The sequence below is a fragment of the Cervus elaphus genome, chromosome 31, assembly GCF_910594005.1.
Source record: "Cervus elaphus chromosome 31, mCerEla1.1, whole genome shotgun sequence".
Classification (NCBI taxonomy): domain Eukaryota; kingdom Metazoa; phylum Chordata; class Mammalia; order Artiodactyla; family Cervidae; genus Cervus; species Cervus elaphus.
In genome coordinates, this window is record NC_057845.1 from 42,225,118 (window position 1) to 42,242,923 (window position 17,806).

General features: G+C 40.7%; 1 protein-coding gene across 2 annotated transcripts in view; it reads right to left on the bottom strand.

The window, feature by feature from the left end:
- The window catches only part of DCBLD2 (discoidin, CUB and LCCL domain containing 2), a 214,941-nt gene that overhangs the window by 56,204 nt on the left and 140,931 nt on the right, over nucleotides 1–17,806 (bottom strand). For both annotated transcript variants that reach the window (XM_043892567.1, XM_043892566.1), the window contains one exon: nucleotides 588–815. In XM_043892567.1, coding sequence (XP_043748502.1) covers nucleotides 588–815 — 228 coding nt within the window. The remainder of the gene's footprint in view (nucleotides 1–587; nucleotides 816–17,806) is intronic.

Sequence of the window (17,806 nt, forward strand, 5' to 3'; positions counted from 1 at the left end):
CAGGTGACTCTAAAATGCAGCTGTAATTGAGAACCACTGTTCTTAGCTAAAAATAAAGACAACAGCAGCTAGTATTTACTAAGCAAATACTCTGTGTCAGGTACCATTCTAAGCACTTCACATGTACTAGTCTCATTTGCTATATAACAGCTGAGGAAAGAGAGATCAGGTAACTTTCCTGAGGACACAGAGCAAGCTAAAAGCAGAGTTAGTACTTTACTAACAGGAAGTTTGAATCCAAAACCCGTACTCTTAATTACCATGATATACTGACTCCTAAGCATGACTTATATTTAACTGCAGATAAAATTATCAAAGAAAAAAACCAATACAAAAAGATAATTAACTTCCTCCTCCTTAGAAGCAGTAGAGTGGTATCTTGTTACAAAGGAACCAACAGAAGCTTATTAGAAAAGTGGACAAGACAGAGAAGAATCTTCTCTTCCCAAAAGAAGATTCAAATTTAAGATTTCCAGACATTTCAGTAATTTCCCACATATCCTATGGAGCACAGTTAATCAGTGTTAAGCATCTAATATGGCTTCAGTTTTAAAACTCTGGGCACGGATATATTGAAAATGTCCTACCTATTTCAGTTCTACTAACTCCAATTCCGTTGTAAATTCTCAAGTAATTAAAGTGGCAAGAATCAGAATCTTCGATGTCAAAGTCACCAAATTTGATGCGCACTCTCTCTCCCGTCTTTACACGGATCTCCCATTCGCAAACAGTGCTGTTAGGGTAGGTGTGTGGGTAGTTTATAGACGTCAGGGTTCCGCTTTCAGGGCCTAGTACAGTATGTCCACATCCATCACCTTAAAAAAAAAAAGTTAAAGAAGTGATATATTATTCTTTACATCTTTAACTTACACTATAAATAATCAGGGTTTTGTGAGTATTTTAAAATATGTATGACATCAGATATTTTATACCAACCACCAATACCTCCCATACACAAGATAAACTAGATGACATGGTTCTTGGTAAATATACTTGTGTGAGCCAGGAGAAGCCAGGTTAGGTCAAAACAATCAAAACAATCAAAACAATCTTTGAGCTTTATGAGCTCAAAGAACTTTCCAATCAGAATAAACAGAAGTAAACATAACTTAGTAACAATTATACCATATTTATATATACATATCATAATAAATCCAATCTTTAAGATTATTAATTCACAGTAATTGTTCAAAATAAATAAAACTATAAAAATAAATCTACATGATCAGATTCATCTATTTACTTACAAACACCACAAGCCTCTTCTAAAATCTCTGTAAGAAGTTGAATGATTTCTAAAAATACTTAAGCTATACAAAAGACTGGGGCTTCCCAGGTGGCACAAGTGGTAGAAGAACCTGCCTGCCAATGCAGACTTAAGGGATGGGGGTTCGACCCCTGGGTGGGGAAGATCCCCTGGAGGAGGGCACAGCAACCCTTCACATCTTGGGAGCTGCATTATTTGTTCCAGAAATTCCCTCAGCAAATGAATATGGAAACCTAGCTAACTTAACACATTGTAAAACTCCAATATCTGCATTCTTCCCTTTATCATAAAATGTGCTATTTCACTGAGCACCTGGAAAGAGACAACAATACTGATTAAAAAGTTTCAGATGCTGCTCCAATTGTATCATTTAGCATTCCTTAATGATGAGATTCAAATAAATGCCTAATAGGAAAATGAATACATCCATTCAAAATGACAGTATTTTCTCCTTCAAAAGAGCTGTTTATAATCACCTTTTGGAACAGTTTAGATCTTAGGGGAAAAAAACACTATTAAAAGTGACACTTCTGAGTTTTAACCTCAATATGAATACAGATAAATTTAAGAAAATTTTCTATTATCTTGATTTTTTATTTTTAAGAACAATGCAGGGCTGATTTTATTTATTAGAACAGAGTTTTAAAAGTCTATGAATAAGAACATAGTATCTAACAAGTAGCAGTTGTAAAATAAATGTTTATTTGCAAGGAGATCCAACCAGTCCATCCTAAAGGAAATCAGTCCTGAATATTCTTTAGAAGGACTGATGCTGAAGCTGAAACTGGAATACTGTGGCCACCTGAAGCGAAGAGCTGACTCATTCGAAAAGACCCTGATGTTGGGAAAGATTGAGGGCAGGAGAAGGGGATGACAGAGGATGAGATGGTTGGATGGCATCACCAACTCCATGGACATGAGTTTGAGTAAACTCCTGGAGCTGGTGATGGACAGAGAGGCCTGGCGTGCTGCAGTCCATAGGGGTCGCAAAGAGTTGGACATGACTGAACAACTGAACTGAACTGAATGAATAAAGAAACTGTACATTAACCTATGAAAAAGTTATCTCTAACTAGTCCCAAAACTAGCTTCAAGGAAGGAACAACAACTCTGTACCTAGATTCTGAGGACAATACTTAGTATCTTGCTAATAAAGAAATTTTACTCTCAAATCCACATTAGTATTGTTACTTAATCTACTGAGGTCAATGCCAACATCTGGCCTCTTAAATCAATCTCTCTCTGTTGGTAGCTTTTAACCACCATTGTGCTTAGTCACTCAGTCGTGTTTGACTCTTTGTGACCCCATGGACTGCAGCCCGCCAGGTTCCTCTGTCCATGGGGATTCTCCAGACAAGAATTCTGGAGTGGGTTGCCATGCCCTCCTCCAGGGGATCTTCCCAGCCCAGGGATCGAACCCATGTCTCCCTCATTGCGGGCAGATTCTTTACCATCTGACCCACCCGGACTTCATTTGTCTTCTACACCTGCCTTCACTCCACACACAAAAATGAGGCATTGTAGCTCAATGATATCATAATACAGAAAGGCACCATTAAATAAACCTGTGAGTTTTTGTAATACATCCACTGACCTTTTACAAATATAAAATTTAGAACGTTATACAACTCAGAGGAATAGAAAATAACCACAAATTTCCCCCTGAAACTACCATGAAAATACCTTTAATATCGCTTCTGGATATCACCTAAATTAAAAACACAGGGATACAAAAACCTCCCTTGTGAAAATAAATGAATTATAATTTAAATAACTTTTGAATAATCACCAACATTTTTCCTTAGAGAAAAAGACAACCATCCTAAGAGAACGTCTATTAATAGCAATATGAAACTAGTCAGAAATGTACTCTTACCACTGAAAAGATGAAACTGAGCTTTCTGGAAGTGTTTCAATCTTTAAAAAGTAACCCTGAATAAATGAAGTAATTCAAAATATAAGTGTATTTTCTTTAGTATGTATAAAACTAAGGCAGTTTTTTAAGTGATTAAAAGTGTTGATGGATTTCAGAAAGCCAAGAATTTTGTTATTAACAGCTGAAGTCAGAACTTAGTAATGGCAGATTGTGGCATTTCATGTATTCCCCACAGGCTATTATTTAACCTAAGGTTGTCATGTAAAAATGAATTTTTCAAAAAGATTACAAGCAGAGTGTGAGGAGATATCTTTTTTAGATATCAATTTTTAGATATCTTTATGTTCATATTTGTTTGATTCTTCATAAACACACAAGACGTCTCTTTGCCTTTTCCTCTATGCAGTGTAGTTCTTACAAAAGTTAACAAAACAAATACTAACGAATGAAAAACAGGATTTTTGCACATGTGCTGATGAAGAAAACAATTAAAATGGAGCTGTCTTTTTTTCAGTATCTTGTGGAGGGGGAGGGCATGAACAGTCCACAAGTTATGTGCCAAGAATGTTCTAAAATATGTGATGGAGTTCAGAGCTTTTCTCCTCTTGCAAACAAGATGATATGCACCAGAAACTCAAGTTAAAAGGAAGTCTCAAATCTACTGCAATGCACAAGCCTGAATGTTTCATATTTCCAGGTCTATCTGATAAGTTTAACCTGACTTGATAAATAGTTTAGCTGGACTGATCAAATACCTACTGCTATGGAGAACATGTTTAGAATATTCCAGTTGGAAGGGACACTACGCCAGCAGTTTTCAAATGTTTTTCTCTGTTATTACAAAGTAAGAAATGTATTTTACACTGCGACTCAATATGGTTTTAAATATATATTCCTGACCCACCAAAGGGTCCCCACCTGCACAACAACAACAACAAAAAACACTGTACCACGCCTCCAAAGGTGACAATGTTGAATTCTCAAATCAAAGAAAGACCTTGTGCTCATTTTTGCCCCCAAATTAGAAAATGTGCTTCCAGTTTATGTCTACAGTGCTTAAAAGTGAAGCCCAGTCTACACCAAAATACTGGAAATGGGACGACATATTTTAAAATAGCACTAAAATCGGCAAAATATTATCAACAAATCACCTAACACAGGACAGCAGAGGTTCTCAAATGGGGATGGGGGACATTGGAGCAATTCTACCTTTCATTTGGCAGAGCATAGAGATGGGTGGGAAACATGCCCTGGAGGAGGGCATGGCAACCCACCCAACCTGACTGAGCCACTAAATAATAACAAGAGACAGGTCACCACTGGAGGGGGAGGGTCTACTAGCATCCAGCGGGTAGAGGCCAAAGATGCTGCTCAAGTATCTTACAAGGCACAGAACAGCCCCCAAGAATAAAAGGGTGATGGACCCAAAGTGTCAAACAGAGTCAAGGCTGAGATGGGCTGACTTGGAGAAAAGGCTAGGGCGTCTCCAACAGAAGATCTGAGTTAGTTCCTTTTCCTCTGGCTAAGGGTACAACCCAGGGAATAGTTTTTCCCACAAGGTCAAAGAAATAAGCAGAAAGCTTATTTTTCTTTAAGCCAAAGAGGAAAGAAAAAAAAAGGTTCTTCTTATTACTCTGCAGCCCTCAAGTATTTTTCTTGGTCGGGGCCCCTCACTTAACACGAGTGTTTGAAAAAGGACGGTAATAGGGTCAGGAAGTAAGAGTCTCCAGATTTTCTGCTTAGCTTTGTAACTGGAAAGAATAATAATCTGTGACCAGGCTAACACCACCTATTATTACTCACTTTCACAAGGTAGAATTGACAGAGAGTGTAACCACTACTGGAAAAATAATTTTCAAAATGGGTATCGCAGGACCAATCCATACACTCCCTCTCATCAGTAACTCCACATGGCCAGCTCTTTCTCCCTCTCCAAGTCCATCATCACCCCCGTGCTTGTCAGCTGCTTCTTCCCTAGATGGTCTCTACCACACTATAGTGGACCATAAAGGGTAGAAAGCCTCTTCATGCAATTTTTGAATTTTAATTTTATTTCAGTGGACAGAAAACACTGGAATTTGATTTCACTGCCCCTTTGGCTGCAGATGTATCTAGGGGATTACTCAGAGAACATGTGTTCACTTCCTCTGAATACTGTCAGGTCAGATGTGGTAAGCCAGATACAAATTTTGATACTGCTCCAGGAAAATAGCTGAGTAATTTTTTTTTTACTACATATCTCAAGAGAAAACACAAGGAATGTTAATTTAAATAGCAGTGAATTAATACAACAAAGAACACATGCTTATTTTAGGCTGCTTTCTAAACGGCAAGTGTGTTTTTAGATAAACATGTGCTCATGATTCTGATTTTATGTAACCCTCCAGCTAACCCCATATTGTAGTCACATTACTATTAAAAATAATAGAAATTACCTTAATTTTATTAACATGAACATGAAATGACTTCTAAAAACACGTTCTTTAACAAGAACAAACACAAATGTAGGAAACTTGCATAAATATGCCAAAAATGTAGAGCAAGGCAACTTTCATTACAATCATTATAAACTAGGAGAGGCTTATACTTTTCCAGTGGACTTTCAAGGGTTTTTGTCAAGGTGCACGGGTGAGTCTGACTGTATACTTCCTCTCAATAAGAGTCACTTCTGTCACATCTTGTAACACATCTGTGAGATCTTATAAGAAACGGAGAAGAGAGACATCAGAGTAGGAAAGTGTTCTGAAGAATGACTCACATTAAGCAGAATATCCTATTTCATTAGACTTCAATGAAGACTTTTAATGCACTATTTAGCACTAAGAATTTTCAGACTACAAAGTACTATATAAATCCTATTACTCTAAGATTTTTAAAGCTGCATCACGACAATCTCAAAAAGATACTTCAAGGCCCTACTTTAATTTCATTCATTTTTTGAAAAAATATTGCAATAAGATGGATAAGTGCCGAAAGCTGCAAGAGGGTTATGGTGGCAATTTTAAGGAGAAGAAACAGCTCCCAGCTCAGTCTTCTTTAAGCCCAAACTCTTGCCTGCTTGTAGCAATAATTTACAAAACTGAATCACATGTACGAAAGTGAGATGTTAAATCCTCTTCAATCCCCAAGCACACACAGCTACATAGAACACAATGGTTAAGCAAAATGGGCCCTGGGGTCACACGATGAATGCAAATGCCCTACCACTCACTGTGATCTTGAGAAGGTTGTTTACTGCTGCTAAAGGTCAGTTATTTTTCAGATGGGTATACTACTATCTCAAACCGCATAGGGGAAGAATGAAATGAGATACTGTATGAAAACACCTACTATCAGGCTTCCCTAGCGGCTCAGTGGTAGAGAGTCTGCCTGCCAACGCAGGAGATGCGTGTTAGATCCCTGGCCCGGGAAGATCCCACATGCCACAGATCAACTAAGACCCTGTGTCACAGCTCCCGAGCCTGAACTCTAGAGCCCAGGAGCCACGACAACTGAGCCAGCGTGCTGCGACTCCTGAAGCCCGCACACCCTAGAGACCATGCTTTGCAACAAGAGAAGTCACTGCAATGAAAAGCCCGTGCGATGCAACCAGAGTAGCCCGGCTTGCAGCAACTAGAGGGAAGCCCAGAGAGCAACAACCACCCAGCATGACCAAAAACAAACAAATACGTAAATAAATAAAAAGATAAAACAACACAAAGCAAAAAACCCTGTCTACTATCAAGGGCCTAATCCACAATAAATGTCTGAGGGTATTATTACAGTCATAAAGACCAGAAAGGCTTTTACTTATCATATGTAGAGCCAGTGCATTTGGCACAGCCTCACTAAGCCATCAGAACAATGGCTCATTACTTCAGAAGATTTACAGCAGCTTTAAAGCTTCGAGTACAGTGTCCTGTGAAAAGTATAAATCATGAGAAAGTAATTCTCACTAATCTTCTCCCGGATGACCTCTACTTCACTTCAGTGCCTCATGAAAACACAACCTAGGCGTTGTTTTTGCTATTACTGTAGACTCCTCCCACTTGTGAAATGTCAAAATCTTTAATGTCTCACTCCTTTGGTCAGTCTCCTGACCCTCCGGCTCTTTTACACCCACTGCTCGGTTTCTGTGACCTTCTCTCTTTTCTCCCCGTCTATTATGTTGCACTTAGCCTCACTTCTTTCCCCACCCAGCCTGGCTCTCACATTCAGTGTGTGAGCTACACACTTCCGGGCCCCTTCACTTCCGGACCCCTTCACTTCCGGGCCCCTACACTTCCGGGCCCCTTCACTTCCGGGCCCCTATGCCTTCTTGAGGATCTATCTGCCTGGGAACCCTCCACCTGGGATCAAATGATCTCTCTGCCCAGGAGCCAAGCATGACTGGGAAAAAAAAAATCACAGTCTAAGGAACAGCTGTCATTACAGTAATGGATCCTGATCGCAGATGGGCATTGAAAGTCACCAGTATGTTCACTCGGTGTTTCTCACAATTTTGTCAACGTTAGAACATTAGGTTCTCAGGCCCCCATCTCTGTTTCAATAGATTATAATAAATATGGCAGAAAACTTATCTGAAACTTGGAAATAGGCTTAAAAAAAAGGGGGGGTGAGCAGCAGAAACTTTAAATGCCATAGAGACCAAAAGCTGCCCCAAAACTACAAAGTATTTAATTGGACTTGTAATTTATCATCAACTAAAGGTCCTAGTCTTGGTTGCACATAAACTTGCAATTTTTTTCAATTAACTTATTTTTTAATTGAAGGACAATTGCTTTATAGTATCATGTTGGTTTCTACCAAACATCAACATGGATCAGCCATAGGGTTTACCTATGTCCCTCTTCTCTCATTTGAACATCCCTCCCACCTCCCTCCCCATCCCACCCCTCTAGGTTGTTACGGAGTCCCACTTTGAGTTCCCTGAATCATACAACAAATTCCCACTGGTTATCTATTTTACATATGGTAATGTATAGTTCATGTTACTCTCTCTATACATCCCACCCTCTCCTTCCTCCCCTCAAGCTGTGTCCATAAGTCTGTTCTCGATGTCTGTGTCTCCACGGCTGCTCTGCAAATAGGTTCAACAGTACCATCTTTCTAGATTCCATATCTATGTGTTAGTATATGATATTTTTTTTTCTCTTTCTGACTCACTTCACTGTGTATAACAGGCTCTAAATTACAAATCCGTCTACCTCATTAGGACTGACTCAAATGGGTTCCTTTTTATGGCTGAGTGATATTCCATTATATATATGTACCACAGCGTCTTTATCCATTCATCTGTTGATGGACATGTAGGTGGCTTCCCTGTCCTAGCTGTTGTAAATAGTGCGGCAATGAACACTGGGGTACATATGTCTTTTTCAGTTTTGGGTTTCCTCAGGGCATATGCCTAGTAGTGGGACTGCTGGGTCATATGCTAGTTTTATTCCTATAAACTTGTAGATTTTTGTCCTGTGGAGATGCATATAATTTCTGGACACCTGAAAAAAATAAATCCAAATATTACAGTTTATAGCCCTAGTAGCCCACTTTTAGTCATCTAATCTAGCAATTACAGCCTAACACTGCCTATCTAAACACCTAGTCTCTCAAATACTCTTTGGACACATTTTAACCTCTTACTGATTCCTTCATTAATTAATGAGTTGAATAAAATCTTTGATGTGTTAATTTTATATTTGCACGACAGGTATAATTTTGCTTCAGTGGTGCCTAGGAAGGATCCACACTTTTAATCAACTTCAGAATTCTAACAATGAGGGCAACAACAAAAACATACAATCTTTCTCCACCCAGTGTTCCCCAATATCTACCACTTTTTCCCACTTTTTTTTCTTACAGAGATTTCTCAGTTTTCCACATTTGATGTCTTATTTCTTTGTCTCCTGTACTCCCTTCCATTCTAGGCTCCAAATACGACAATTCGGTTTCCAGACAGTTGTGGGTTGGATTGTGCTTTCCCTAGACCCCATTACCCCAACAACCAAATTATATGTTCCTAATTCCTGGAACCTATGAATGTCACCTTATTTGGAAACAGGTCTTAGCAGATGTAATCAATTTAAAATGAGGTCATACTGGATTAGGACAAACCCTAATCCAGTGTCTGGTGTCCTTATAAAAAGAGGGAAATTTGGACAGGGATACAGACATAGGGAAAATACCACGGAACCTCAGAGGCAGAGACTGGAGCGATGCAAAGGGATTCCAAAGACTGCAACCCCCAGAAGCCAGAAGCAAGGAAGGGCCCTCACCCAGAGCCTTCAGAGACAGCACATGGCCCTGCCAATACCTGACTTTCACAAGTTCAGCCTGCACAACTGTAAGACAATAAATTTCTGCTGCTTGAAGCCATCTAAATTTGTGGTGATCTGTTATGGCAGCACCAGGAAGCAGAGACCTACCTTCCCAATGGGACTAATTCACTAAAGCGGTCAGTTTGCGAGCTGCCAAGTCAACAGATACTTTGCCATCCTTATCATCTGTGACCTTTCCACAGCATCTGGTATTGCTGGCCTTTCCTTTCCTCCCACCTTCCTTCCTTCCTTCCTTATCGGCCCTCCCTCCTTCTTAGAACTCTCCTTCCCCAACTTAGTTCTTCTTTTAACTCTCTAATTGCCACTTCTCCGGCATCTTAGCTGACATCTCTGGACTACAGATCACTGACGCTGCGGTTCTCCAGAGCTCTTTCCCCTCTCTCTGTATGCTGCCAGGGCCATCTCTCCACCCCGACTTCAGTTACCACTAGGTGGAGAATGCTCCGAAGTTTTCAACCTTTCTCCTAATTCTCAAATCTGTCATCTACTTCTATATTAAGCATCTCCACTCAGAAATTCCACAGTATTCAAACTCATGTACCAAGCATTCAATGAGCATCTTCCATGTGCCAAGTACTGAACCAGGTGTTAGAACAAGAGAAATGACAAGGCTCTTGTCCTTACAGAATTTACAAAACAGTAAGACAGACATAGTATTAATAAATAATTTCCGGGATGTTGAGTACTGCAGGGAAGTAATGGATGTGATACAGTGTATGCGTGCGCATGCACAGGATAAATAGCAATTAAGTAGACAAATACTTGTGGATGAGGGAGGTGTTGAAAGCAGAGAGAAGACAATTACAGAAGGAAAAAACCCCAGCATTTTTAACTGACCTTTGCTCTCTCAGATTTAACTGGTCATTAAGTTTTATACTTTGTTTCCTTAGTATCTCTAAATTTAGTCCCTCTGAACAACTGCAGGCCCTTGCAAGAGTTTTCCAACAAGTTCCCTCCACGTCCTTTCTTTCCTCTCCAATCCACTGCCCACACTCCAGTGTTTCTTAGACTGGGTCATGTAGGTCCCTCATTTAAAAAACCTTCAACTGTTCTCCACTGATGCTACAATAAATCTCTAACTCTTCGGCAAGAATACAAAGTCCATTATAATCTGTCCCCTGACTCCCTTTCCCATCTCATCTCTCAACTTTGCCCAGAACCTCTCTGCCCCCTGGATCTCTGCTCTGGAACTGTGGGTGACTCCCAGGTAACTCCCCCATGCTGCACCCACCCTCTCTCCTCTGCACTTCTCAGCTCTGCCAGCAATAATGTCCTTCCTCCTCAGAGCCACCTGGCAAATACCTACTCGGTGCTCTCTTGGGAAACCTTTCTGAAAGTCCAGGTCTTTCTCTCCATTTCCATGATTAAAATCTCTTTACTGAATATGCTTAATTATGCATATTTATGTCGGTTTGCCACACCAGCTGCAGAACTCTGCTAGGCAGGCAATGTGTTCTGTTCGCCTGTGTAGCCCCAGACATAGAAACAAGGCACGCTGGTTCTTAAATGCTGCCGAATTTAGAAAATAACAAACTCACAACAAACCAAGGCTAGGCAAATGGGAGATAAGTGATACAATAGCAAGTACATAGGCCTGGGGATCAGACAGGCTTTCTGGTGTAAATTCTAGCTATGCCAACTTCTGAAGTGATCCTAGCACTCAACCTCTACATCCTCAACTAGACATGGGAATAATAACCACCCCATCTCCCAAGGTAATCGTGAGGGCTTGGTAAGAACTTATGTAAAATGCAGTGGATTCTATAAATGGGCACAATCTCTCTGAAGATGATGTCTACATATCTAGTACCCTCCCTTCCTTCTGGGAACTACTTTGTAGGTTGCAACAGTTTTCATATGACCTCATGCCCCCTGGTTAGCTAACTGGTCCAAGGGTGGGTACTGACTCACACTCTGCCCATTTGAGGCCAACTTACCCTGCCCTCCCATTTCCTGCCCTTCCATGTCAGGGAAGCCCCAGAATCTCTCCAGTGTTGAGGCTACAAGCCTTGAGGATTGCCAGCAGCCATGATCCGCTGCATACAGAGAAAGCCAGACTGTAACAAGACAGAGTCCTTGGTGTCGGAGGTCTGGCTGCATCCCTGCCTTTCCCGGAGCTTAGTCTGGCTCAGTCCTTAAGAAGATTCCACAAGCTACCTCAAAATGCTGCCCAAAATTACGTTCTACTTTAAGCATGTGTAATTTTCAGTTCCCTATAACCCTACTAACTAAAACACTCTTCCTCCACCTGTGCAACAGAATGTCTCACATCCAGACCTATAAAGTTAGCATCTAAGATAAAAAGAGTAACCAGAAACAGGTCATGCTAGGAAGAGGGAGAGGAACCATGAACCTGAAAAGAGTGGAGATCAAAGGAAGTTGAAGTCTATCAACAGGTAGGAAGTTGGAGAAAGGGGAGGCCAAAAGCGAGGTGACAAAACCTGTATTAAGGTCTCAGTGGATTGGAGGCCAAGTAAGGACATTTCATATGAACAATCTGTCACATTTCTTCACTACACGGCCTGACCCCTTCACTAAGCTAGGGGTGGAACTTTCCTATACAGTAAGTGTAGGGAAAATGGGGAGAAGGGCCAGATGGATGGGGAAGCACTGGATCTCAGTAGAAAGCCAACACTTGAAAATGGAAATCTTAACTGCAGAGTAGGGAAAGAGAAACAAAACTTTCATTCACACATTGTTTCACTCATTGAACCAAAATTTAGCAACTGCCTAGATTTGGTCACAGCCTCATACATTCTACAGAGGTGAGTTATACATTAAAAAAAAAAAAAAAAAAACACCGAGGGTGACACGCCTAGTATTAATATTTAAATCCATGTATGTCTGACTTCAACATCTCTATACTTTCAAACTCCATCCAAGTTAAAAAATAATGAACTCAAAGAAAGCTCTCAGGTTTAAAAGAAAAAAACACTCAACAGTTAAAGAGACACTTTCAGAAGAGCAGAAGCTAGACTGCAAGGAAATCATCATTTAACAAATATCTTATGTGTGCTAAACACTAAGAAAATGTACAGCACAAATGTAGTCTACTTGCTAGTTGGTCACTGAAAAAAGGAGAAATATAAGCTGCTGGCAAAGCAACCAGTTGAAAGAAAAGATGTATATATAAGCCAGTGGCGTCTTGACCGTGTTTCCAGATACAAGGTTAAGAAGCACCATGGAAGTTTAAATCATACTAAAAGCACAACTTACATTCCCCAATGAAGCAGGGTTCTGGACAAGGTGGAAGAGATGATTTGAGGAAGAAGAAAAGGCGAGGCAGGATGTAGTGTTACTTACAGGGATGAAGAACAGGACAAGGGTTCGGGACAAGGCAGGTCAGTCATGATGCTGTGGCTGAGCAGAAATCCCATGGGCCGTTCGACCAGTGATCCTTATCTGAGGCAGATCTAGTCACAAAGGTCACATGCCTTTCTCCAGTAACCCAGAGCTATTCTGAATGAGAGAAAGCGGTGGGGACTGGCATGTGGGCCAGGTTTAGGATCGATCAAGGATATGGGGAGAAGCATCAATGGGATGATGGACCTGGGCTGAGACATGTGACCCAGAAATGGGCAAATGGGCTGAGGAGAAGCAGAGGTAGCTAAGGGTGATGTCACTGCTAGTATCACCATAGGTACAAACTCTTCAGTTTGCCGCAGTGGAAGTCCTCCACAATCTCGTCCCCACTGACCTTTCCGGCCTGTTTTGCATTACTTTCCTCTGACACCAGATTGGTGAAGCTACCTGAATGTTCTCCAGGAATTTCAGCCAGCAGAGAAAAAGGCAGGTGACTGGAGGTGACTATTCAGATCAAAATCTGAATGAGCGGGCAAAGGAGTGGACCTCACTGGCTTTCATTGATTTTGGCTTAGCACAGCTCTTAAAGACCACTTATTTGACAGGGCAACAGAGCAGTGTTCTCTAAACAGCAGCCGTGGCTTTGTTCAGAGTTCCGCTTGAGGGAGGACTCCTCTCATTCCGAAAGCAAAAGAGGCTAGCTCCTGGGAAGAGGGTGGCTGGGAAAACACTGGGCAGGAGGTCAGGCCCTGTGCAAGCAGCTTAAGGCTCAAGAAAGGGCTCCATTTCCATGGAACTGAGAAGCCCAGGCTCTGAGGGAATCAGACAAAAGACAACAGTGTGAAGGGCATGCAGGTGCCCAGAGACTAATGAATAACATGCTTGGGGCAGCAAATTCACTGCAGAAATGAGTTCTGAATTCTTTTTTTTTTTTTTTTTTTTGGCCCAGCTGAGTGGATTGTGGAATTTCAGTTCCCTGACCAGGGACTGAACCCAGGCCCTTGGCAATGAAAGCGCCGAATCCTACCCACTGAACCATCGGGGAGTTCCCCTAAACTCACATTTTTGAATGATGGACAACATGGTAAGTATTAGAAAATGAATAAAACTCTGCCAGATATAAATATTTAATATACATTGTGATTAATGACTTAACAGAAAAACACTGGAAATTACCATCTGGAGATGAGTGTATGGGGTGACAGAGAACTCTTCTCAGAGAGGATGATACCGAGGAAGGTTTGAAGGATGATAAGGAGGTTACCGCTTCCCAGGGGCTTTAATGGTAAAGAATCTGCCTGCCAAGCAGGGGACACGGGTTCATTCCCTGGGTTGGGAAGATCCCCTGGAGAAGGAAAGGGCAACCCACTCCAGTATTCTTGCCTGGGAAACCTCATAGACAGAGGAGCCTGGCGGGCTACAGTCCACGAGGTCACAAAGAGTTGGACATGACTCAGCAACTAAATAACAAGGAGGTTACCAAGCAGATAAGGAAAGTTGCTCTTTCTCTTCAAGTAGAGAAAACGATACATGTCAAGAGACCAGTATAGAGAACAAGGCAAAACAGGATCAAATTACACATGGGAGGAATAAACATCTCAGTTTTACACAGAACTATATACACATAAAGGGTGAGGGATGCTGGCATGCGATCAAGTCAGAGAAGGAAGGGAGGGGCCAGATTCTGAAAAAATATATATAAAACGCAAAGGGCTCCTCTCACTATAAAAGCATAGGAGTCTAGATACTGGGAAGACGGTAGATTTTATCTTACAGGTGATAAAGGGGCTGCTGGACACACTACGGAAGTATTAATAGAGTTCCAAGAGGGTGGTGCCCCTGTGCACAGAACCATAGCCCTCAGAAAAGAACCAACAAATATTTGCCCAAATATGGGGCAAGAGTGCAGGGTATGGGGCTTGTGGACGAAGCAGTGGGCCAGGGCCAGAGGCTGAGGCATGCTACTCACCGCAGCAGGGCTGGCTTTGACACTCAAGTTTCCTGACTCCTTGCTGTTCTGATGCTGTGAGCTTTACTCCTTAAACGTCACTTATCCCTGTGAACTAGGAATCTACTGACCCTAACAGCTGATCTGCTTAAAACCATTTTATCAGTAAGGTTTCTCCTACTTCCCTGGGCACTGTGAGTTTACCCTCCTTTTCAAACTCACAGCACTATGCAACTTTCCCTGGCTATTTACACATATGCTCCAACTCGAAGATGATTATTGCACCAACTAGACTGCAGGATCCCTGAAGACAATGACAGTATTTTACTCGTTCATAACTATCTCGGGCTGTGTTAACATATGTGCACACACCCTGGGAGTTTATAGCTGGAACTCTCTCATGCTGAGAGTTTTTATGAGAGGATGATAACAAGTACCAGCATTTTCTCTTTGATCCCAAGCGATTAAGTTCTGGCTGCAAACTCGCAGAAACTGTACTCCACAGAAGCAAGGAATGCTGAGCGTCCTTTCCTTAGAAAGCAGTTGAGGGAGTGTGCATCTTGGGGTCTTTCCCGTAACTCAAGGAGCTAGCCAAAGATCTTCTTTCAACTACATACCTTCAGAGTGCAGGTGGATCTAGCAGGTGATGTTTTAGCAGCCTTTTAAGATCATTCCATTATTCGTCTGCTTCAGTGGACACTGGCATTCATTAAATTCTAGTTTATGTGAATATCTGTATTTTTTTGTACTTACAGAATATACTGATTCAATCCACATAAGGACCTGGAAAATTAGCATTATGTGGGTTTCTAAAGTAATGGTTTGAACTAACATACTTTCTTAAAGATCCTATCCTAAATGAAGAATTTAATCAAATGGATTAAAGGAAATAATGTAATAGCAGTTTTGAACAATATAGTAATTACTTCATAAAGAATCAATGTCCTGTGAAAAAATTTTAATTTCAAAATTTTTGTCTTGCCATATTTTCAAAGTAGGCTTCTGTGTACTAAATCAGCCTACATATTAATTTTAACATGATATGTCTGCAGAACATAACACCACACTACTAAGATTACAACCACGTAAGATTATGCAGGTGTGTGCATATGGACTAGAAAGGAAGATGCAGTGAAGTGAAAAGTCGCTCAGTCATGTCCGACCCTTTGCGACCCCAGAGACTATACAGTTCATGAAATTCTCCAGGTCAGAATACTGGGACAGGAATGCACTTCAGGGAAAGGAGTGGGTAGCCTTTCCCTTCTCCAGGGGATCTTCCCAACCCAGGGATCGAACCCAGGTCTCCTGCACTGCAGGTGGATTCTTTACCAGGTAAGCCACAAGGGAAGCCCAACAGAACTTATAAATGGATACATTAGGGGTAGGACTGTAATTATTAGTTAAGTTTTTGGTTTTGAGTAATTGTTATATAACTGCTATCTGTATGATATTTTTAAAATAAATAAAGTGCTAAGGCCATAAGGTTGTTATAAAACAAACTGAATCCATGAGCCACACAAGAAAAACCGCCAAGTGGTCTCACTTCCTACATCAACAATCATATTTAGCAAATATCACTCCCTTTACAAAGCTTTTCCTGATCTATATAGTTTCATGTCATCAGTCCACATCCTTCCAACTAGTCAAGAAGTGGAAGTGGAAACCATCTATTTGCATACATTTAATTAATACCTCGTATTACCACCTGAACTTTCATACCCTGGGTTCATTTTGTAAAGTACAGTCTTATATTTAAAGTCTAACTCTATGTAAATCAAGACTTTCCTCATCATACTATAATCTGATGCTTTCTTTTTGGAAATTAATTAATTATTTTTTAAATTCTAGTACTGATACTTTAAGTCATACACATTTCGTTGGAAGCTTGAATGTTCAAACAGAACTATTAATTATTTCCAGAACAAAATAAAGTTTCCTCTCTGTTGATAACATTGGGAAATCTACCTAAAAATCCTTAACCTATAATTTTACAATTAATTTTTAATTTACAAGCTTTTAAAATATGAATTTTAAATTTGATCATTAACACATATGGAATATGCGCTATATTTCTAACCTTCACTATGCAAAATTAATCAGAAATACAGGAGAAAAAGCATGCTTTGATTTTTGCCTCTGAAAAAACTACATATAAAAGCCCTAGTGTTAGCTGCTCAGTCGTGTCTGACTCTTTGCGACCCCATGGACTGCAGCCCTCCAGACTCCTCTGTTCATGGAGTTTTCAAGGCTAGAATACTGGAGTGGGTTGTCATGACCTACTCCAAGGGATCTTCCAGACCCAGGTATCAAACTTGTTTCTCCTGCATTGCAGGCAGATTCTTTATCACCTGGGCCACCAGGGAGCCCTAATGTTTCATCAAACCAAAAAAACAGACCACGTAAAATTCTAAGTTAACCTAATATCAATATTAGTAATAATTACAAATGTTCTTTGCACTGGGACATGTTCTTCACTTCTGACAATTTACAAATACTGCTCAAAAACTATTTCCCTGCATCACAAGCAAATAAAGGCACTACCCCACAGATTGTAAATTTTTTTCACACATTAGTTCAAAAATCATTGTAATACTGAATGGTTCTTTTTAAAAAAGAATCTGATTTGACAGATTTATTAAATTAGCTAACAAAAATAATTATTTTCATGAATATTTTGTATTAATAGGCATAAAGAAGTCAGTCTCAATGGATTTTCAAAAATTGATTCCCCTGATATTTTACCACATTCAAACAACATTCTAACCTACAGGCTTCCCTGGTGGTGCAGTGAATAAGATTCTGCCTGCTAGTGCAGGGGTCATGGGTTCGATCCCTGCCTGGTCTGTGGAGCAACTAAGTGTGTGCCACAACCACTGAAGCCCGAGACCCCTCCAGCCTGCGCTCCACAATAAGAGAAGCCACCGCAATGAGAAGCCCATGCACCGCAACTACAGAGAGCTGCACAAAAGCAAGGAAGGCTGAGCACAGCCAAAAAGAAAAAAATTCCAACCCAGAAGGTAGGCGAACCCTCTGCGACCCAAAGGAGGAAGCTGAGCTCCTGAGATGAGGTGACACAAATTCCTACAGTCATAATGTAA